Here is a 24,280-nt window from a genome sequence, read left to right as displayed (position 1 = left end):
TGTTTTTGTTTTGGATTTCCAGCATCCACAGTTTTTTTGTTTTTATCTCATGTCACAAGTACTTTCATTCCTTTCCCCTCCACCCTGACTGCTGCCAGACGTCCATTCCCCACTCCAAACCCTTCCCAGCTTGTGACCCCTTTTCCCACTCCATCTGCACATCAATTTCAACCATTTATTGTCAGTGTTAAACCCTCTCTCTCAGTTACCCTTGTAACAGCATATCTATAACATTTTCACTCTACCTCACCTTCAACCTAGTATATGTTGCCTTCCATCCTTCTACATACTAGAACTTTAGAAAGAAGTGAGAGACAGATGTTGGGTACATCAGTAATAAAATATATGTCCCAGAGAAAAACTGAAGATGTTTGAGGAAGACAGTGGATTGGAGATAGTTACAGAAGATTAACATAAAACAATGTTAGGCAGAATGATAGATGCCAGGATGAGAGAGCATGACAGCTATTGAAACTGAGAAAGAGCGAAAGTGAAACAGTGTGAGTGTGCACGTGTGTGTATGTGAGAGAGGGACAGAAAGGATGTGAACACCCACAGGCATTAGCTAGCTGGAAAGGGACAGTTTCAGGAAGTGAGGTGTAAGTTGTTAATGAGCAATACCACAGAAGTTATTATAATACATCATATATTAAACAGTACAATATCAAAACCACTATCTTCTGACTCATTGTAAGCAACACTGTGGAAGACTACCAACCAATGTAATGATGGAGTTTATGTGAGTGAAATTTCACTTTGGTGATAATGTAAAACAAATGATAGTGAATTGGCTCATAGAATATTGGGCAAGGTGCAAAACACGTTTCAATTATTTATTGCCATTTTATGCTGCCACCAAATTCAAACTGCACCTGTACTCATTGAATTTCTCACAATAGGAAAGCATATTAGCAATTCATGCACATAAGTCAGCATTCCTCTTTGTTTCTCATTTATTAAAATTCAGAAATACCTGCCCTCTCCTTATTGCAGGAGTTCATTTTTTCCTTAAATGATTAACTGTTCTTGTTTCCACTACTTTACATGGAAATCCATTCTACATATTGATCATCCTTTGTGTGAAGTGGAACTTCCTGACACTGGTCCTAATTTTGCATTTTGCTAGAATGAACCTGTGCCCCATTGTCATTCTCTCATAATTGAGCTTTAAGTAACACTCTAGATCTACTTTTCCGTTTCATTTGCTGTCTCACAAGTGTCTACATGATCATCTCTCTGTCATTTTATTTCAAGGCTGAAAAATCTAGGCAGTGGACATTTGGCAGTGCCTGAGTTTAAGTGTAAAGGCAGTGATGCAGCTGCAACATGTGCCAGGACTGAGAAGCCCGAAGCTGCTTGTTTGGATGTGTTGAGCATTGATTCTGCTAAAACTCTTAGGCCTCTTTCAATTTTGGCCTAAATTATTGCAGTATCATTAATGGAGTACATGCATCAATTTGTCATACCCATACTTTACATACATCACACTCTCCTGCATTCAATTCCTTTTAACATATCTCTGCATATTCCATGGGGGTACTTCTAACTGCTACCGGGGAAACTGCTGGTTTAAGTTAGTTCCCTGCCTAACCACAGCAACCCAAGGACAAGGCAATTTTAACCATCTGGCCTCATTATGTCCCACCTTGTCCACTTTCCAAGGTTTCTTTCCCAACCAGCATTCAGTAATGTGAAACAGAAGTTCTGGGGGAGGAAGCATAAACTTTCCTTGTGGCTCCTGATGGAACACTCCTGTTCCTCCTGGCCCCAAAACGGAAAGCCATGGCTAAGTTGGTAGAACTCTCGCCTCTGAATCAGAAGCTTATGGGTGCAGTTATGAAATCCCAGTTCAGCAATTTGATCACAAAATGTAGGCTGATGTTTCAGTGCCACACTGAGGGGGAGAGCTGCACTCTTGGAGGTGCCATCTTTGCATGAGATGTCAAACTAAAGCCTGTCTGCCCTCTCAGGTTGTCATAAAAGACTCCATGCCAATATTTCAGAAAATAGCTGGGAGTTCCCCTGGTGTCCTGGACAATATCTATCCCTCAACTAATATCACGAAAATAGCTTACATGGTCATTAGCACATTGCTGTCTGTGGGGCCGTGCTGTGCACAAATTGGCTGCTGTGTTTCCTACAGTAACAATGACTGTACTTCAAAAGTACTTCATTGTCTGTAAAGCACTTTGGAAGGTCCTGAGGCTATAAAAGTTGCTTTTGAAATGCAAGTCTTCTTTTCTTTAAAAAGTTCACCTGGATGCCCTCTTCAGCTTTTCAATCCTTTTCATGCTAGCTTGCACCTGAGAGCATTGGACCCCAGTCCTCAGAATCACACCAGTTGGTAAGTTACCCAGGGCAATTCAACTGTCCACCTGCCTGGCTTCTGCTGGATGATAAGGGTTAAAATCACTGCACCCCATATTCATCCTTGTGACATCATTTGCTTTGCTTTCTTCATGGTTTTTAAAGAACCTCTTTTCTCTTCATTTTATTTCTGATTTTATTTTGTTCATCAATTTACGGTCATTCATATTAAGTTTCATATTCATCACAGCTGCTCAGATTTAAGTCTTGAAAGGTGTTCCACTTGTCTTTTGATTTAGTATTGAATAACCACCACCAAGTTAATTTTTGGACATACTTGTCCTGATCATAGTAATATTTCTGTACTTCTGTCTGTACATGCCTGCCATTCTTTTGCACCTGTTGTAATGTGACAAACACCTGTGGCAAAATCAAACTTTTCCTTGTATTCAGCTGATCCCAGCAACTCATCACAACAACAGAACACTTAGCTTAGCTAATGGAGGATTACAATTTAGGTGCAATCCATTTAATACACATATCAAGTGTAAACACAATTTTCCAATGTGCCCATAGCAAGGGAAAAATAGGGCCATTCAGTTTTGGAGACAATTATAAATTTACTAATTGATTTGGAATGTCTGCTTGCACATGTCCACGGCAAATATATTTTTAATATAAATTCATATAAAAGTTGCCATGTAAAAATTTGAACATCTGGCTCCAAAAATATTCTGCATGGAACTGGTTCAAAAGGACACCAGACCTAACGTTTAAACACTTCTCTCTATTGTCTTGTATTATAACACAAAGGGCAAACTGATAAGTAGGGAGACTATTACTTTGCAGGTGGCTTGATCTTCAAACTAATACTATACTGGAGAAATCTAGAATTTTAAGGAGTTACAGTATTTTAAGGTATGCATATTGAAAGGTGCCTCACACAGCTGAAGGAGGTGTAGCTCAGTGTCTTTGATGCTGTGAGAACAGTTGTTGAGCTTTGTAGTTCCCAGCTCTGTGTATGTGTTACCTCAGTAAAAGTGTATAGTGACTCCCTGGAGCAGGAAGCAGTTTATACTGTAGTGGCCAATGTAACCCAGTCTATTGTTTAGGCCCATTCTCCACAATATACTAATTGCTTTTACCATGATAAAGAGGAGTATTCGTCTGCTTTTCTTTTTCTCTCATTCATTTCTTCTGCTTGCTTTCTACAAGCTTGGGAGTCCAATTGTTACAGTCACATCTTGTCCTTAACCAGACAGAATCATGAAAGGAACATAAGTAAACATTACAACTTAAAATAAAGACTTACTCCAGGTATTCCTGATTTAGGTCTGGAATTTATCACAGTCTGGGTGTTGCTTTGCTTTGTTGAAAACATTTGGAAAGCAGAGGGATGAGGAACCATAACCTAATTGAAGAGGTACAGAGGAGAGACAATATAATGAATCTTGTACTAATACCATAAAACAAAAGCATTCTAAACTATAACACAACTACTTGCACTATACATTGATGGGTATGCTGGGTTAATGCTCTGTTTTATAGGATGGCATTATGCAAATCCAATGCTGCCACAAACAACTTCAAGCAGCCTCTCCAGGGGATGGAGATACATAGCTACCTGCCCAAATTAAAAGTGGGTGTCAGCACTTATTATACAACAATTGTGTGTCATGGAACTTTGTGGGCCCTACCAATGGTCACTCAGGCAAATACGAGAGATCAAACCTTTCCGATATTCTGCGCATCCTGGGCTAATGTATGGCAAGTTTTGTAAGGCTCAGGAGCAGGACCCTCTGCCAGCACCCCCCTTCCCCCACTACTGCAGGAAATCCTCTCACCTGCTTGTCATGCCCATTGGTAGCCAAAGACAAACATTGTTTGTGAAAAACTTATTCAGAATTTGAGAAGCAACTTCTCAGTTGGAATGAGCTGCGAACTCAGGCAATTACATTTATATGTGGAAAGTTGTCTTATCCTGATCACAGAATGAACCTTTAACATTAATATTGACACAGTTGCATGCTGAAGCGCTAGACACTGCTGTGCTGTGCAGTACACTGCTCTAGGCTCCCTAAGGTGGCAGAAAGGATCCCTGAATTTAAACCCATCCACTGGGGGTACTCGTCCACATCAGGGGTAAAGTTTCTTAGTGGGGATCTCCCTGTGAAAAATGAAAACAAAGAAATCTGCACACAAAATGAAGGGAACTTTCAAGAAACAGTTCAAGCTGTGAAGCATAAATACCCACAAGCCTGTGCAGAAGAGATCATGCTCCATATATCTTCCCTGGATTCTGATAGAAGACAGACAGTGGAAAGCAGGAGGTTCCCTTGCTGGTTGATGTAGAATAGCTGCTTATCACAATTCAGGCCTTGCAGCTGAAGGAAGAGAAGCATCTGCAATGCCAACCAATTCAGAGAATTTGTCTTGTATAGGTGGAAACTTGTCAACTGGTGTACATACATTCCAGTAGCTGTGTGTGATGGGAAATATAGGACTGTTGCAGCAACTCAATGCACGGAATTTTTCAGTTGGCATGTGGGGGTGGGCCCGACACACCGACGTGTAATATGACACGTGATAGCGCTGGGCGTGTGTCCCGACATCATCGCCCTGTCTTGTGATGTCTTGTTTGGCAGGCGGATGCCGGAGTCGGCTGCACGCCCGCTGATATTTAACCTTCTTATTAAGGCCATTAAGGAAGTAATTAATTTAACTGTTAATGCTGCCTGTCCAACTTTAAGGTTTGATGGAAGAGTCTGTCTGCCTTCAGGCTGAGGTGATAGCACCGGCATGCCAATGCACCAAGGCCAACACTGGTAGGAAGGCAGCCGCCATGGAGACCTTGGTCCAGGATGTCACTCCTGCACTGCTGGGCGGGCTGAACTTCATTGCTGACACCATAGTTGGCTTCCAATAGTGTGTACGCAAGAGGGTTGCAGAGCAGCCCGATCTTACTCCAGCTACCCTCCTCCTCAAGGACTCAGCCAGGGGCCCTCAGGCACCCACAGGGAGGAGGAGCAGCAGCTCTAACCCCCAAGAGTGTCTGGCCCATCCAAATACCTGTGATCTCAGCAGCTGTAGCTCCTCAGGCTGAGGAGGGTGCCACTGCTACGCAGCAGGACCCCAAAAGCAGGCCAGGCCCCTCAAAGATTCGGCCTTCCAGAGAGAGGACATCTGCCAAGGTCATCACAGACAGGGCGTAGCAGTCAGCAGGCTGTCTCCAGCTCTGCTGTGGATGTAGGGGGAGGATCAAGATGGAGCGACAGGGTTAGGAAAGTCAAGAAGATGTAACTCTTTCGAGTACAAACACGTTTCCATCTGTTCCTATTCAGATGAAGTTACATTGTTTCATAGTTTGCTATTGTGAGATTTGAACTCTTGATACTCTTTTGAGTAAACCTGTTTCCATCTGTTTCAGATGAAGTTACATTGTTTCATAGTTTGCCATTGTGAGATTTGAACTCTTGATCTTAGGGTTACAAACCCAGTACCATAACCACTTGGCTATTTAGGCCAAGCTCAAAAAGATGTAGTTGCACAGCCCGGGCACAGGTGTTAATCACTTGTACTTAATGTTTACTATTGTAAATAAATTCCCAAGAATGTCTCCCTGCCTATGGCTCCTTGTTCTGATGGACAGTGTTCATGTCACTCAGATGCACAAGTTAAAAGCAGGTGTCTCAGTCCAGGGCCTCTTCCATGTGTTTTGTGCAGCCTTCAGACCAAAGTGATGGTCCGGCCTCACACTCACTGGACACATTACTGATGCCTGCACCTCAGCGGTGCTTGTCATTGCTGCCAGAATGTAGTGGGCAGGCATCACAGAATTCCATCATTCTCTCTGTGTGCTCCCAGCACCTTTAAGGTGGGGCTGGCCCCCATCTCTTCAGCATCTGTGACCAGTAACGTTGTGGTCCTGAGGTGGTCAGGTGCTGAATACAGACAAAGGATGAGATGCTTTTAAAGTTTCATGGCTGCGTCTCTATGATATGACCCTGATCACAGAGCACAAGCGAGCTGCCCTCAGCCAGACAGGAGTCAGACATTCTCAGAGGCTGCGTGAATATCTATGGTGTGTCCTCACTGCATGTTGTCATCATCCTCCTGGAATCAAGCAACTATTACGGCCACCACTGTATCGCCATGACAGGAGCCTTTTCACAGAGGGTATGTGTGTTGCCATAAGCCAGACTGGAGTCAAAGATTCATAGATGCAATGGAGTGTCCTCACTGCATGTTGTCATCATCCTCCACAAATCTAGCAGCTATGAGCGTGCCTGCCTCGTCTGGCCGGTGCGATGGATTCACGCCATTATTGTTGCTTTCGAGGACCTCCTCATCCTCATCACTGTCGATGTCCTCCTCATTGGAGAAGACCTCCAGCTCCTGCATCTCCTATTCAGCCAGGTCCTCTCCCCATTGCAGCGCCAGGTTATAAAGGGCCCATCAGGCAACGATGATGTGTGAAACCCTCTGTGGATTATATTGCACAGCTCCAACAGGCACCAGAACCTCATTTTCAGCATCCCAATGGTCTGCTCTACTTTGCTGCAGTCTGAGGCTGCTGAATGGGTGTCATCAGCCATGTCCTCTGCGGGTAGCCCTTGTCCCCAAGGAGCCATCTCTGTAACCTCTTTGGACGCTGGAAGATGTCAGGGATCTATGATCAATTGAGAATGTAGCAGTCATGGACACTCCCTGGAAACCATGTGTAGACCTGCAGGATGTGTTCCTGCTGGTCATACACCAGCTGCACATTCAGCGAATAGAAGCCCTTGCGGTTGACATAGTTGACCGTGTGTTGTGACAGAGATCTGAGCGCCACATGAGTGCAGTCGATGGCACTCTGTACCTGTGGGAAACCTGAGATCTGGGCAAATCCAATCGCTTTTGCATCCTGGCTCTCCTGGTCCGGGGCGAAATGCACAAAGTTGTGTGCCCTCGCGAAGATGGCATCTGTGACATCATGGATGTATTTGTGGGTGGAGGCTTGTGATACCCCACAGAGGTCCCTTATGGAGCCCTGAAAGGAGCAACTTCCATAGAAATTGAGCATCACGGTCACTTTCATGGCCACTGGCAGTAGATGCCCTCCACATTAACTTGACGCCAAATCCTACAGTAACTGGCAGATGTGACTGATCAGTTCCCTGGACCTGAGCAGTCATCAGCGACACTGGTTCTCGGGCATCTGCAGGAATGAAAGGCGGTGTCTATAGACCAAGGGTCTAGCTAGGCACTGACCAACGACGGCTCGCTGTGGCTCTTCAGCAGCTTGTGTGGGAGACCCAGCTTCCCTCCACTCCTGAGGGTGCTGCTCCTCCCTCTGCACAGCTAGGCACCTCCATTGCTCTCTTCTCCATCGTTTCTGCTCTCTGTATGCCATGAGGCATACAGCAAGGTCACTGGGCTCCATACTCCTGAGGTACTCCTCCTGCAGGATGAAAAAGTGAGAAGCATGGGTTAGCATGGGTATACTAAGATCCTCTCTTGGTTAAGTCTGAAGGCCCCTTAACCCATCCCAGAGAGTGCTGGCCACCACTTGTACGGCCAGAGTTTAGTGTGCTGCATGGCTGCCTGAAACCCCACCCTCCATCACCTCACTCCACCTGACCGATTGGTGGCAGTTTTGCCCATTAGACTGCATGCTGTGCTTTCAGCTCAGGCACAGGCATTCTCCTAACCCAAACTGAAAAGCTGCACTGTTAGCTTGAACCATGGGGGAGACTGGTCCAAACCAAGGTGATGACTTGGCAAAGAGCTGTGAGCGCCTCCACCAGTGACTGCTCCATGGCCGGTTTTAGCAATGAGTTGCCCAACTGTTCTGCAGTCCATTAAAATGCTCATTAGTTTGTAGTCTGTGCCCATGGGGGTGAAAAACTCTGGAGCACTTGGTAGCACTTTCATGCCTCAGCATTGCTTGAGTGGGCAGATAAGCTAGAGGCCTGACTCCACGCATGTCAATGTGGCTGCGTCTGAACTGTTTCAGCTGCAGAGCAATGGTCACTTTATACAAGGTTTCCTAGATGCGTGGCCGCTTCCCTCCTCCTGACCCCGCACGTGCTTGTGCGCTGCCTTTAACAGCAGGGCAGCTCTTGACACCCCCTCAACCTTGAAATCCAACCGGCAACCCTCGCAAGTGCTGCACAATGTTATGGTGCACTCACCTCCGGGTTCCCCTCAAGGTGCAGCTCACGTAGTGCACACCATTTTTATGCTGTTCTGAAACACGTCGGCGTGTTATCATGCCAACATGGACAGACCACTCCAGCAAGACGGGATGATTCCAGCGGGCTGACCATACAATGATACACCGATGTATTACAATGGGGTTCCCGACATCTGATGGCAAGAGGCGCAGCCCGTCATCGACGGACTGAGTGGACGATTACAAATTGGTTTCACGACGTTGTTTTTGGCCTTCTAGCCATATTGTCCACTCACGCTGCTGAGCATGTCTGACGCCAGCTGGCATGGGAAATTCCATCCTATGAATCTATAAACCTATTTACTATGTGCTTAATGCTGATTTTGGCCAACAGAAGGTGGCACTAAGCATAGGAATATATCAATACCTTTGTCTAACAAAAATCTATCAGTCTCAGTTTGAAATTTTCCAGTAACATAGCCACACAACTTTTTGAGGAAAACAGTTCCAAATTTCCTTGATGTGAAGCGTAGATATGAATCGTCTCTCCAAGAAAATGTTAGTGTGAGTTGAGTTCTATTTCCCTGGTTCACATCACAGCTCCCGCTAACCAGTACCAATGGCCATGCTCTGACAGCAGTCCGTCTGCATACTCTCTGAATGAAAGAATGGTGTCTGGTGCAGAGGGTTGTACATTGAGGAGGGAAAAAATATAAAAACAGAAAGAAAAAATTAGATGTAAGAACTAGGTTAAAACTTCACAAGAGTTTGACCTACAACAAACAAAGCCTTATGTTGCAAAAACAATTTACCTCAGTGGTCAACATGTTGGATTTTCAATTAAGTTTTTACAGAAAGGTATAGTTAGCTTACATTAATACTTGTAAACAATGCCTCTTTAACAAAGCTGCTGGATAAACAGATTACATTTACTTACACAGATATTTAGAACTGTTTTTGGATTATCACAGACTGGATTACCCGATCAGCACTTTCATTCCTGATTGAATGTAATTCATTTAGCACAAATATAGATGAGTAATCCCAATTTTTCCAAAATGTTTGATATTTCATTTGGTTGCATGCAGTTTCTATAAACATTTTCCATTATAGATGCCGAGAATGGAAATGCCAATGTAAACATGTTACCAGTGTCACCAGTGGAGTTACTGTGGCACAGATTCCTCGGCAATGTAAAATATAAAAATGTAATTCTTATTTAACTATTACTTATTCCAGTGATGCCAACAATATGTATGTATTTTAAAAAGATAGTTGATAACTATTTTGATTGTTCAGGCCAGTGGAAAAAACCCAATAATACACTTACTTATACAAAGGCTTATTATTCTTCCCTCCCCATTTCTCCTGAAGGCATTCATTAGCTGATAGTGCACATTTCTATTGCTGCTTTTCACCCCCCAAACTCATGTTTAAGTGACTGTTTTTCACATATGGTCTTTGACGATGAGCGTTGGTGGGCTATTTTCCTTTAGGAGATATGACAACAAAGCTCGATCCCATTCTCACTTGGTGGTTCACAACAATTGCAATTTTTGTCAGGTTCACTGAAACATGGTCAAGGTGGGATGCCTGATTGATTTCCCTCTTACTAACCCACAAGGTGCCAATGTCAATCATTGCACTATTGTTACTACTCCAGCTAATTCAGTAAAGATCGGAGATTGGCGCATTCTCAGTCAGTACTGCGCAGCTATTCACTGAATAGAATTGATGAGATATTAGTGCAGGTATAATAACAGCTGCGTGTGATATATATATATATATATATATATATATACATATATGGATAAGTTCAGGAGTTTACTTGAAACATCCCTATGGTATATATGCTCTGTGGTGGCAGCCTTTCCTCTCATAAGATGATGATTTGTGCCATGGTGGTTAACTCTGTGTGAAATACCGCCTCGTGTGGCTCAGGTGCCCAGGTGTCTCTGTCATGTATGGTGCCGAGAAAGAGTGAGCTGAGAAGGTGCATGATTTGCTGGTTTCTGTTTTTTCTGGACCCTCTCCTCAGCCAGGTGAGGTTTTTGTTTCTGGTTGCCTCTTCCAATGTCCTTCCAAACAGTCAGTATGCAGAAGTTACAGTCGTCGGTGGCTGTCTCCCTGTTATCAGTGTGAATGTCCGCCATCTTCATATCTTGCTTGCAGGTGTCCTTGTAGCAGAAGTATGGACACCCAGGAGGTCGTGGCCCAGTGGTCAGTTCATTGTACAGAAGATATTTGTGTATATGGTCTTCATCCATTCAAAGAAAGTGGCCGAGTAGTGCAGAAGTCATTGGCTGAGCAATGAGTGTATGCTGATGGAATTAGCACACTCCAGGACCTCTGAGTTGGTGACCCTGACCTGCTTAGAAATACCAAGGATACCTCTGAAACAATGAAGATGTTTTCCAGGTCTCACGAGTGTAGCGGACTGTGATGAGGACACTGAGTTGATAGACTTCCTGTTTGGTGTTCTCAGGCTCCTGTTGCTCCACCCTCTCTTATTCAGCTTGGGCATAACAGCAGAAGCTTTTGCAAAGTGCTGATTTCAGTATCAAGTGACAGATTGCTGGTGATTATGGAACCTAGATATGTGAAGCTATCAAAAACCTCCAAGATCACAGTCAGTACTGTGGTAGCTGTGTGGACATTATGGGCAGAATATTTCACTTAGCGGCGATTGCACACCCGACTCGAACAAGCATAAAATGACGCGCGATGACACTGGGCGAGTGTCCCGATGTCATTGCGCACTCACGCGATATTTCGCTCGGCGGGCGTGCATGGGAGTCGGCAACACACCCGCTGACAATTAAGCAGTCTTTTAAGGCCATTCAAGTTATAATTAAAAGAAAATTTTCACTGCCTGACCAGCCTTATGGTTGGCAGGAATGCGAATTGGCCAGGCAGCCTTTAGATTTTTTGTGAAACCTCATCCATGGGTGGGATGAGGTTTCGATCAGTGATTTTAAAAAAATTAAAATTTTTGAAAGTAATTTCTAACATGCCTCTGCTCATGCACAAACTCCCATACACACCCTCCTCCCACCCAGCACTGAGCGTTGCAATGCGCGATTCATGCCGGCTGGCTGTTAATTGGCCAGCCAGCATGAAATCGTGATCAGGGCCCAATTGCAGGCGGCGGTCAGTTTCACGGTCATTATCGCTCACCCCCGCCGAGCTCACCCAACAACTGGAAAATCCTGGCCTATGTTTTCAGTTTTGAGAAAATTTGAGCAACAGGTGAAGCTAGCCATTGCACACTGTTGCTATATAGTAGCAACACAAGTGGTAATTCTGCCGTCAAGCCAAAAAGACATTCTGTCTATTACACAAATGAGTATTGTGGTTTATGAATTTCAGTGCCAGTGCAATGCCAGGTATGAAGCCATACGTCCCAGTGACTTGACAAATTGTATCAAACAACATGTGCCTTCAGCTGTTCGCAACAGGCAAAGTACTGACCATACTCAACCAGCCCATTGCTTGTAAAACTCAAAATATAGTGGCCAACATTAGATGTGATTTTGCAATGGGACAACACTTGCTAAACAATCCTGATTGTGCCTAGTATTATACTGAAATCTAATTTAAGATCATCAGTCGTACTTGCAGTGTGGCTCACTTACACATGCTAGAAACTACAGATATTCATACACAGGGCCCTGTCGTTTGCAGACAGAGGACTATGTCCATGTATTATGCCTTTTCTAACTAAACAAAACCTTGGGGGACCACCATTCTGTGGTTCATCCTCATGGCAATGCCCTGACCAACCAGAGTCCACCTGCCTGGTTTGAATTTGAAACAAAGGCTTGGCAGTTAACAGTTAACTGTTCTCTGCTACATTCTCCATGGCAATGCCTCTACCAATCTTGCCAATCAGTCATTATTCTCTTTTCATGCAGTATAAATTGTTGTTCCCTTTACTGTTGGTTTCTCTTGCGTAGCTGTCCTAATGAGTGCAAGATGAAAAGCTGCGATAGCATGTCTCCTTTTTCAGAAATATATACTCCCGCTCTGGCTGAGGTAGACTTGGGACCTGCCTCCATGCCCTGCCCCTGAGTGTGGAAGGCAATGGCAAACCACCACTGACAAAACCGCCAAGAAAACAGCTCAGGATGAAGTATCAGAAGACAAAGAGCCAAGGACCTGTTTTCAGGCAGAGCGTGAATGGAAAATGGAATCATATATACAATAGGAGTTTGAGGTAAAGTCATGAAGATATTCAAATTTTATAATGTGTTCTCAAAAATATTAATTAAAAAAGATTTACACATAATCATAGATTATGCAATCTGTCGCACAGGATGCTATTCAGCCCATCATGCCTATGCTAGCTGTCAGTAAAAGCTAGTCCAAATCCTCTGTTTTCTCTTCATAACTGTAAAAATGATTCCCATTTAGTAACTCCCTTTTGAAAATTACTATTGAATCTCCCTTCACCTCCCTTTCATGTAATACATTCTAGATCATATGTCACTGAGTTAAAAACAAACTTTCTTAGCTCCCCACCCACTGCCACCAATGTCACCCCTGCAACACCCTTTCCCCTATCACCTCTATGGCTTTTTACCAATTTTATTTTAAATTTGTGTCCTCCGGTTACCTCCTGTCAGTGGAAATAGTTTCTCTCTGTAACTCTATGAAAATCCTTCATCCCTTGGAAAATAATTAAACAGCATATTCCTTGTATAGGTGGCTACTCCCTTTCCTGCTGCACTACAATCACTCTACCTACTCCACTGGAACTCACTGACCAAGAACAATCTACTTGTTCATCTCCTTAGTACTATGTTGAATTACATAGATTATATGGCACAGAAACAGGTTATTCAACCTACCATTCCTACATTTATCCTCCACCCGAACCTTCTCCCATCCTTCCTCATTTAATATTATCAGTGTAACCCTTTATTCCCTTCTCTCTCATAGGCTTATGCAACTTCTCCTTAAAAACGTATCTATATTATTCATTTCAGCCATTTCCTGTGATTATGAGTTCCACATTTTCACCACTGTCTGGATGAGAAACTTTCTCCTGATTTCCCTATTTGATTTCTTGGTGACTATCTTATAATTGATGGTCTCTCGGTTAGGATTTCTCCATAAGTGTAAATGCTTTAGCCGCAGGTTCGGCCATCGGGACCAGAAGTAGGAGACGTTTTCTCTTGGTTGGGGATTGACCAGCCGTCTGCATGGTCGTCAGGCGGCCAGCCAATTAAGAGTCGGGAGACATGAGGGCTGACCACTGAGGGAGCTGAGGTGGGCAGAGAGGCAGAGAAGGCAGTGTGAGGTCATGCCTGTACTGAAAATGGTGGGGATTGCCCGGAAACATTTAGGAAGAAGGAAAGTGGCAAAGCGAATGACACAAGGAAGACCCCCTGGGTGATCCCACAGTTCAGCGATGTCTCCTTGCAGGGTCTTCTCCAGGTTGTAAGGGCAAGGCAGAAGGTCCTCTTCCTCAGGGACAGGAGGAGGAGACCGAGCTGCCTGACAAAGCAAGCCTGGGCAGAAGTCACAGAGAAGGTCAGCATCTGTGGGGCTCACCCTCCCAAACCTGAAGTCTGGGCTGCAAGTGCTTCAACAACCTTATTCATTCTGCCAGGGTGAGTATGTCATACCTCTTTGCTCTTTGGGCCTGGCAGGTGGTAATGTGAGAGGGAGTGTTTGGTGGAAAAGAAGTGGCCACCAGTCAGTGGCAAAGGCATCAGGCAGCAACAATTTGTGTCAAAAGCATGGCAGCACCTCAGTGAGAGGTGCCCGTATGTGAATGCTGACTCCCATAAGGTCCCTGGAGAGTAGAGGCATTTGTGTGCCCCCATCATGGACCACTGGGCTGCCACCAGCATAGATATTGTGCTTATCTTTGTGGGGAGACTAACGTCTCCCTGCATCTTTCTGCTTGCAGGAAAAGACAGCCCATAACCTCAAGGAACAGGCCAAGACTGGCAAAGGCATTCCATTCCTGTCCATCCTGACCCGCATAGAGGAGGAGGGGTTAGAACTGGCAGAGCAGCATGGCGGCCATTCCATTCCTGATGGAGAGACACGAGTGTGTCTGAGTACAAAATCACGATACAGCCTCTAGCTCACACAAGTACTGATCTGTCCACCAGTGAACAGATGGAGCTCGACACTCTTCTCTTCTTCTTAGGCAGTCCTGGGGACCAAGGATGATGTGCTTCCACTCTGGTTCGATAGGTTCTGAGCCGGCTGATAAGTCCAATGCACAATCTGCAGACTCTGCCACATGTGGGGCAGGTAGTTCTTGAAGGATTGGGTAGATGGGTTGTTTGGAGGTTTGTGCGCTCCCTCCATACCTCAAATTCACCTCTGCACCTTCCCAGCAAAGTCTTTTGATGCATTCGGTGCCTTCCCGAATGAGCCTTCTCCATATCGGTCAGTCACAAGTCAGGGGATCCCATAAGTCAGTGGGATGTTTCACCTCTTCAGGGCTGCTTTGAGGACATCTCTAAAGTGATTCTGCTGTATTTCAGGGAGTCGCCTTCCAGGAGTCCCAAGTAAAGCAGTTGCTTTGGAACTGGTGTCAGGCATATGAATGACATGTCCTGCCCAGAGGAGCTGGCTTTGAAGGATTAGTGCCTTGACGTTTGGTGGGGGGAGGAGGTGACTTCCATGAAAGCTGACTTCCTCTGTGACCTGAGTCCAGGCTTGCTTTGTTAGGCAGCTTAGTCTCCTCCTCCTGTCCCTGGGGAAGAGGACCTTCTGCTTTGCCCTTGCAACCTGGAGGATACTCTGTGGGGAGGCATCACTGAACTGTGGGGCCACCTGGGGTCTTCCTTGTGTAAAAATTTCCAGGCAGTCCCCATAACTGTTAGTGCTGACAGCCTTTGAAATATGTGCCAGTACCTCCTGCACGGTGACCTCACACTGCTTCTGCCTCCTCTCTGCCCACCTCCACTCCTGCAGTGGGAAAGCTGGCTTGGGAGAGGACATTATACTTGAATTGCTTTTTGTGCTATCAGGTTTGGAGGATCTTGAGAAGGCACTGCTGGTGGTACACCTCTGGTGCTTTGAGGTATCTGTTGTAGCTTGTCCAAGTCTGAAACATATAGGAGCACAGGGGTCACTGCTGCTTGGTAAACTGTGACCTTAGTCTTGGATTTGAAATCCTGGTCCTCAAATAGTCTTTTCCTCAGTCATCTGAAGGTTAAGCTGGCACATTGGAGGTGATGAAGAATTTCATTGTCAATATCAGCGTTTGTCGAGAGGAGGCTCCCAAAATGATCCACATTTTCCAAGATCTCACCGTTGATCTTAAGCAACAGGGAGAGGTATTGTGCTGAGGGAGCTGGCGGGAAGAAGACTTCAGTTTCTGGGTGTTTAGTGAAAGTCCAATTTGCTCATATGTTTCAGAGAAGAAGGCAACAATGAACTTGAACTCAGTTTCTGAGTGAGCGCACATAGGGGCGTCATCTTCATATTGGAGCTCTATAACTGAGGTTGGAATGATTTTGGTTTTGGATGGAAGGAGGTGTTGGTTGAACAGTTTCCCGATTGTTCTGTAGATTATCTCTATGCCTGTGTGTAATTTGCTGGTGGTGAGGTGCAGTATTGCAGTGAGGAAAATGGAGAAGAGATTTGGTGCACTGACACAGCCTTGTTTGACTCCAGTTTTCATTGAGAGCGGGTTTGTAATCACTCTGTTGGTGAAGATCATGGTTTAACACCAAGAGTAACTGGAATGCTGCAATGGGACTTGTATAACACTTTAATCTATCTGTTCTCCGACACAGGTCAGGTGCAGAACAGAGAGCTTCAGTGACCAGGGGACTGCTGCCTGTCTCTGAGGAGGATTAGGGGACCACAGAGGGTGCATTGTTACATCATTCCCCCACGCCCTCCACCAGCAAAGTTACTCTGATGTGAGTGGCTATCCATTCACGCTTAAATTAGGGGTTACAACCTGGTGAGGACAGTACCCAAACAGCAGAGGCTATGACAGCCAAGGCCACTGACAGTCGAAGGACTGAACCTCAAGCTTCTGGAGCTATAGGCAACACAGGTGTGGCAGTTGCAGTGAGGGAAGCAAACATCTGGCAAAGCTTCCAGAGGCTATGCATACTCATGTGGGGACAATGGAGGAGTCCATCCAGGACATGAGTGCTATTATGTCTCTTGATGGGTGCACACATGGGTTTTCTCCGTGCAGAGATTGGCAACCCACCCTGGGAGCTGGATCCAGCAGAGCACTCAGTGGATGTCAGAGATGCATGCAGTTAGGCACAACATTGCTGAGTTCATGATACTTATGCATCAATGGCTGGGCAAGAGGAGGATGAGGCGCTCGGAGTCTCCAACAGGTCCTTGTCAGGTCATCGGGGCCAGGCAAGAGTGTCTTTTAAGGCAGAAGAAACAATTGCATTCCACACCTGTGGGGTCCTTTCAGGGTGCTCCTGGCAGGGGGAACACCATGTAGAAGCACACATAAGAAATTTAAGGAGAGGACTTAGCTCCGTTTGGGCTTCATGGGTGAAGAGACCATAAAGTCACAAAGTCATTTACGGCATAGAAGGTGGTTATTCAGCTCATCAAGACTATACCAACTCTCCGTGCAGCAATCCAGTCAGTCCCATCCTCTCACTGTTTCGCAGTAGCCCTGCAAAATTATTTCCTTCAAGTGCCCTTCAAATTTCCTTTTGAAATCATTAATCGTTTCTGCTTCTACCACCCTTGTGAGCAGCGAGTTCCAGGTCATTACCATTCACTGCATGAAGAAGTTGTTCCTCATATTCCTCCTGCCTCTCTTGTCAGAAACCTTAAATCTGTGTCCCCCAGTCCTTGTATCATGAGTTAATGGGAACAGTTTTTCCTTGTCTACCTCATCCAAAACTGTTATAATCTAGCACACCTCTATCAAATCTCCTCTCAATCTCCTTTGTTCCAAGGAGAAGTCTCACAATTGTTGTTGCATTTAATAAAGGATTAATGGATTGGCGCTACATCTCCTTCAATTTTTTGCTGCCCTTTTGAACTTCAGTCATACCCTGGCTCACATATCAGTGGCTGTCTCCATGCAGAGACGCATTTTGGAGACACTGCTGCTCAGACATTTGAAGCCAGTTGAGCCTCAAATAGTACACCCTCTCTGGAAGGTAGCCCCTTTTGCGGTCAGGGGGCAGGTTGCACGTCCCTCATTCCTCCTCCTCACCAGAGGCCCTGAAGCCTGGTGAATGAGGCCCATGGCATCTCTCAGGTTCCAAGACCTCTTATGCAAATGCCCCACATCCAACTTTCTTGTGTCAAAGTGCCACTGTCTAGTTGGGACTCGGACTGCATGCCCCTGCAATGTTGGCACCTTATTCCCCCACTGCCTCCACTTTTGTTTGTTAATGCCTGTGCTGCTCCTCACTCCCCAGCACGTCATGCTGGTTCTCTCTATGGCTGCCAGGAAAAGCCAGCACTGAGCTTCCACTTGCTTGCCACCTCCTTTTACTGGGCAAGGCTCAAATGACATTTAAACATTGAACACTGATAACATGAAGAACCTAATCTGGTGATCATATGTTATTCAGCACTGTTCTTTCTACCAATTTTCATATTTTATATTTAACTTGGAATGATTGATTGTAAAACTAGCCTCAATTTGACCCTTGATTTTTAAATAAATAAACCTTTGATGAATGAAGCCCCATGGTCCATGTGGCTGTTTGTAAAATTCAAAAGCCCTTGTGAAATTGCTCTCAATTATCTAATTAAGTGGCTTAATTACCTTCCCACCACCTCCATGCGTAATGTCTTCCCACCATGTTGGCCATCGTGAGGAATACCCAGTAGCATTGCGAAGATGTTGGGCTTCCGGCTCTACATCTTCTGCCCTGATATTTCGCTTCCCCACACTTCCACCTCCAAACCTGTTCCCACAGGGTCCGGAAAATTCAGCCCACTCTTTCTGTGTCTACTTTATTAAAAACTTTCATAATTTTGAAGGCTGCTGTTGGGTCACCACTCAGCTTTCTCCTTTCAACAGAAGAGGCCTGCCTATTCATTCTAGCTTGATAGGCATAATCTTGCATTTCTGGTATCATCCTTGTAAATATTTTTGGCACCCTCTCCATTGCCTTAATATCCTTTTTATAATATGATGGTGAGAATTGTACACAGTCCTTCAAATGTGGTCAAACCAAAGTTCACTATAAGTTTAGCCTAACTTCTCAACTTTTCAATTCCATCCTTCCATAAATAAATCTTAGTGCTTGCTTTGCTTTTATACGGCCTTATTAACGTTGCTACTTTTAGTGATTTGTGTAATTGTACACCCAATCCTCTATTGCTCTACCCCATTTAGATTCTTATTTTCCAAATAATATGTGACCTCCTTATGTTTCCTACCAAAATGTAATACCTCACACCTAATTATGTTGATCTGCCAAATTTCAAAAGTTTATTAATGTCACTTTGTAATTTGTTGCAGTCCTCCTGAGTCTTGATTATCCCCCCAATTTGGCGTCATGTGCAAATTTAGATATGGTGGGCCGGACTTTACAGGACAGTATATTCCCCACTCTCTTGACTTTGAAGTCAGTCGTCAACCCACCCACCCAAAAGCCAGCTGCCCCACAGCCATTTTACGCTGGGAGCAGCCTTAATTGTTTCAGGGAGAGACTTGCACCCCGCCCCACCCCTACCAAACGCCCCTCCCCCCCACCCATCTGGGAGGAAATTCCGCCTTGGGGTCTGCCAGCCAATTTGATTGGTTAATAACATTAATGGCTTTAGGGGCTTAATAGGCCGAAGGATGGATGGGATGCCTGAAACCTTCCCTGCCCACCGTAATATGGGAGACAGGCTGGGGTAGGTGGGAAGTCCACCAGTTTTATTTTATGAGCCCCCCTCACAACCTTCAAATACGCCAGCGGGGGCCGTAAAATCCAGCCCAGGGATGTGGTTACAAAATCTAAATCATTAACATAAATTGTGAACTACAATGCTTTCATCTCAATTGCTCTGTCCAGCCATCACCCTTGTCCCTGATGTGTTTCCCTGCACTTTCCAACTTGCCTTGTACCCAATATACCAATATACCTGCCCCACTTGCTCTGCACTGACCAATGCACTTCATCTGTCCTTCTCCTGCACTGTTCAACTTATGCTCATCCACTAGCCTAGTTTCTGTAAACTCCCCTCATTATCTAATCCTTGGAGTCCTGGTGGTTTTCTAGTAAATCTGTATTCCTTTCAAAACCAATTCTTCCTTTCTAAGGTGTGGTGCCCAGAGCTGTACACAGCACTCCAGATGTGGTTTAACCAGGGCTTTGTATATCCCTAGTAAAAATATCCCCCTGTATTTTCTCCACATCCTTCATGCTCTAAGAGAGTGTTGGTGACCACTGGAGTGGTCCATGATGCTTGACAAAGTATTGCAGTGGTTTGCCATTGCCTTCTGCAGTATGGCTGACCAGGAAGCTCTCGTGCTCTTAATGCCTTCCATCAGGCGAAGTGGAAGGATGTACAGGCTGATAATCAACCTGTCTGACCATGTTATGAATGCACATTCCGTCGCCACCAAGTCCTGATGTGGGGCTTGAACCCAGAGCTTCTGGCCCAGAGATAGGGGCACCACCATTGTGTTGAAAGACCTCCATCCTCTGTTTTCTCATCCTCTAATTATGGGGCTAACATTCCATTAATTCTGAGCAATTTTTGTACTTGATTGCTACATTTTAATGATATGTGCACATGGAGCCTTATATCTCCCTGAACCACCACTGTTCTGATTATTTATCTGATCCTACTGTCGATATTAAATAATATCAAGATCTATTCTGCTTGAAGCAGTGGGAAGTGGAAAAAATCACTGAGGTACTTTTCTTAAAATAACCTTAATCTAAATTTCCCCGAGCCTTCTGCTGCTCTGCCATTAGTTTGCAGTGGAAACCCCATGTGCATGTGTAAGCCGGGTTTACATGTTGGTACAGCAACAGGAGGTCCAAGGAAATTCAGGGCCATATTGTTGGAGCAGACTAGAGACATTTTAATCTGTGTTTAATCTTTGTTATGCTTGAACTAAGAGTGACTGGTGGTAACACTGGATACTGTGAATGAAAATCACTCAGTTTCTCAGCATTAACAACTCTAATCTTAACGCTCCACTACAGAGATTTGTACCTCTGAGCATATCGGGTTTCCAGGGTTACTCATAAAAATTCAATTGCCAGGCACATGACAATGAGATCAATCTGAAACATGTGGAACTGGGAGGCAACCTGTAAGACATGGTAGACTTCAATTTATTTTTGGTTGGGCAGTCTCCACCACATTTAGAGGGTGCATTTGGGCTAATATAATTGGCCCACTATATGCAATGGACAGTAAATCCATTGGATTCCTTAATAACGTTCTCCATGATATTAAAGCCCTAAACAGAATAGATTGAGGTGTTGCTGTTGCCTCATCTGAAAGTATCTCCAAACCATACTATGTTTATGCCAATACAGACTACAGGGTCTTAATACCACTCAGCAGAACCACAAGACAACCACGAAGAAAAATGAAACTGCACTGTCTGGTAAGCTTCAAAGCTACTGCCGCACTGTTTGAAACTGTCTTTCAGGAATTAAGTCTTAATAAAGAGATGATTTAGATATATTTGGCTGGCTATTAACTTGGAAGCGGGGCTGAGCGCAGTGGGGGTGGAGATCAATTGAGATCAATAAAGCCAGATGAATGGATTTTTGCCAAATTTAATGGCAGGGCCTGATTATTAGTATTTGCCTCAGTTTCGTGGCAGTAGGCAGCCAGATCGAGAGGCTGGTTGGCTGTCGGGCCAATTGGTGTTTGGCACCAGTCTGCAGCTGGGGAGTGGAGGGAAGCTGCAGAGGTTTAGGGATACCTGGGGTCAGGGAAGGAAGGTTGAAGTTTGAAGACTATCAGACATAAACAAAGAAGCTGGGGTCATGGGAGGCCAGAGGCCAGAGGGAGATCAGTGGCTGAGAGCCAGAAAAATTGGACACTGGGATCAGGGGAGTTTGGAAAATGGGGTCAGTCCAGAGGAGATCAGAGGCTGGGGTCAGGGGACGTTAGGGGAGATCAGAGACTGGGATCAGAGGAAATCAGAGACTGTAATAAGGGGAAATCAGAGACTGGGCTCGGGGGAAATCAGAGACTGTGATCAGGGGAAATCAGAAACTGGGTTCGGGGGAAATCAGAGACTGGCATTAGGGGAGATCAGAGACTGCGATCAAGGGAAGATCAGAAACTGCGATCAGGGGAAATCAGGGACTAGGGTCAGGGGGAGATTAGGGACTGGGATCAGGGGGAGATCAGGGACTGGGGTCAAGGGGCGATCAGGAACTGGAGTCAAAGGGAGACCAGAGACTGGGGTCAAAGGGAGACCAGAGACTGGGGTCAAGGGGAGACCAGAGGCTGGGGTATGGGGAGATCAGAGACTGGGGTTGGGAGAGATCAGAGACTGGGGTTAAGGGGAGACCAGGGACTGGGGTCAAGGGGAGACCAGAAGCTGGGGTCAGGGGAAGTCAGAGACTGCGGTCGGGAGGGATCAGAGATTGGGCTCAAGGGGAGATAAGAGACTGGGGTCGGAGAGATCAGAGACTGGGGTCACGGAAGATCAGAGACTGGGGTTGGGGGAAATCAGAGACTAGGGTCAGGGGAGATCAGAAGCCGAGGTCCAGGGGAGACCAGAATCTGGGGTCAAGGGGAGACCAGAGACTGGGGTCAGGAGAGATCAGAGACTGGGGATGGGGGAAATCAGAGACCGGGGATGGAGGAAATCAGAAACTGGAGTCGGGAGAGATCAGGGACTGGGGATGGGGGAGATCAGAGACTGGGGAGGGGGGAAATCAGAGACTGGGGTCGGGGGAGATCAGAGACTGGGCTTGGGGGAAATCAGAGGATGGGGGCTCTTCATTGCTGGGGCAGAAGCAAGCTATAGTCAGGCCAGCTGATCTGGGAAGAATTGCAGAGGCTTCACAGCCAGGGGGGCTGATGGGTGTGGAGGTGGGCTGTTTGAAAGGCCTGCCTTACTGCCATAGGACTTTGTCCCAGTTAAAATAAAAGCACAAATTCCCTCCATCCCTCACCACTCACACACCCTTTATCCTCCAAACAGCCCCCATGCTCTATAATTGCCACCTCATGTCCCCCACCCACACCCTATGGCATTTCATGTCCCCTATACCAAGCCCCACCTTTCCACTTAACCCTTATGGCCCGCTCATGCCCCCATGCCATGTCATGTCACTTCCATGCCAATTGACCCACTGTACACTCTCTAGAACCAATGAACCCTATAGCATATAGCCAAATCTGATAACATTCTCTTATGTTTGAAAAAATGTCTGCGCTATAATTTAATAAAACTGTCAATCATCCAGGCCCTTTAAAGCGTCAAAAACCACAAACCCTTAAACCACTTAACTTGTGTAAACAAACATTGTGAAATTGACAGCAGAGATCAGAAACCCTGAGCTGTCAATCAAACAATGTTTCCTCTGGAGAGCAGGTGTTCTTGCATTACAATAAATGTCTGAGTTCTCAGCCAAGCTTTGTTAATGAGTATAATGTAGCAAAATTGTGATGTACATCTCTATGTTCCAGGAAAACTAAATGTAATAAAAGATAAAACAAATGATTAGTAGACAGCTGAATTCCAGGGCAGTGAGATTCATTGAGAATGGGTAAGGTCACAGTAGGCCTGGAAGTTTGATTCTTATATCATTTTACAGGTAAGAACAAGTACCTGCCCAATTATAAGACCTGAAAAATCTGGGACTGTGATGGTACTTGAACTCCAGGGTACAAGATATTTTATGAACTTCATTAATGACAGAATTGTGCACCTGCCACTGTTGGCACCTCCTTCTATTAGAAGTACCCAGAGACCTGTTTTAGTATTGGATCTAATTTTCAAGGTATCTGCTAAACATACCCTCATGATTCATAAGTACAAAAGCAAAATACTGCAGCTACTGGAAATCTGAAATAAAAACAGAAAATGCTGTAAATACTCAGTAGGCCAGGCAGCTCTTGTACTGCAGAGAAAGAAACAGAATTAACATGTTGGTTTGTCAATCTTTCATCAGAATTTATGATTTACAAGTCTTTTTTGCAAGTTTGGGTGCTTGGCAATTTTATGCATGTTTTTCACTGAGTTATTTGGCTGTCCCATTATTGGCTGAATAAAGCTGCAGAAACAAATTCTTTTAACAAGTACAATAGGTGAGTGAATATATGCAGGATTTAATCAGCCTGATGAGGGTCTCACCCACCAGTCAGAGAACAGGCAGGCAACACCTATCAGTTCCATGGAGCAGGTCTGATGGTATTAACTGACTTTCAGGCACTTCAGAGGCCACTGTCAGGCCTTGCCCAGGATTCAGGCCCCAGTGGTGGAAATCCTGGCTGCCTGCATCAGTGCAGCAGTGCCAGTAGCCAGCAATGCACCTACCAAAGGCCCAGGATCTCCGAGGGATCCAACACCAAAGATGAATGAGGCCAAGATGGGGATTGTGTATGGGTGTTTTGTGGGGCGGGGGGGTGGGTGGGTGGTCAGAGGCAAGGGCAGAGGGTGTCTTGCAGTGGCCCTCCTCCTATCCTGTCATGAGGAAGTGGCGTGATGACAGCGTGGTGGGCAAATCGGATGAAGTCTGCCAGCAAAATGGCATGTTTCCTGTGACTGCATAAATAATGAGATGGGAGGGGGACGATACCGCACAAAAATTCACCATTGCAGGTCCCACAATTGGGCACAGAGTGCCTGGTAGTGACGGACCCCCACCCCGGGAAGCTGCTGGGGTTGGCTGGGTGTGAAAAAGATATGTGGCCCCC

The 24,280-nt window shown here is 45.4% G+C and overlaps 1 protein-coding gene across 5 annotated transcripts in view; it reads right to left on the bottom strand.

Annotated features, from left to right (window-relative positions):
* Positions 1-24,280, bottom strand: part of si:ch211-130h14.4 — a 201,878-nt gene that overhangs the window by 41,605 nt on the left and 135,993 nt on the right. For 4 of the 5 annotated variants that reach the window (XM_041180101.1, XM_041180133.1, XM_041180124.1 and 1 more), the window contains one exon: positions 3,620-3,718. The exons of the other annotated variant lie outside the window; for it this stretch is intronic. In XM_041180101.1, the coding sequence (XP_041036035.1) occupies positions 3,620-3,718 (99 nt within the window). The remainder of the gene's footprint in view (positions 1-3,619; positions 3,719-24,280) is intronic. 5 annotated transcript variants of the gene reach the window in all.

This window comes from Carcharodon carcharias, chromosome 2, assembly GCF_017639515.1.
Source record: "Carcharodon carcharias isolate sCarCar2 chromosome 2, sCarCar2.pri, whole genome shotgun sequence".
Taxonomy (NCBI): domain Eukaryota; kingdom Metazoa; phylum Chordata; class Chondrichthyes; order Lamniformes; family Lamnidae; genus Carcharodon; species Carcharodon carcharias.
Note: the sequence above shows the minus strand (reverse complement) of the source record. Positions and strands in the feature narration are given on the sequence as shown.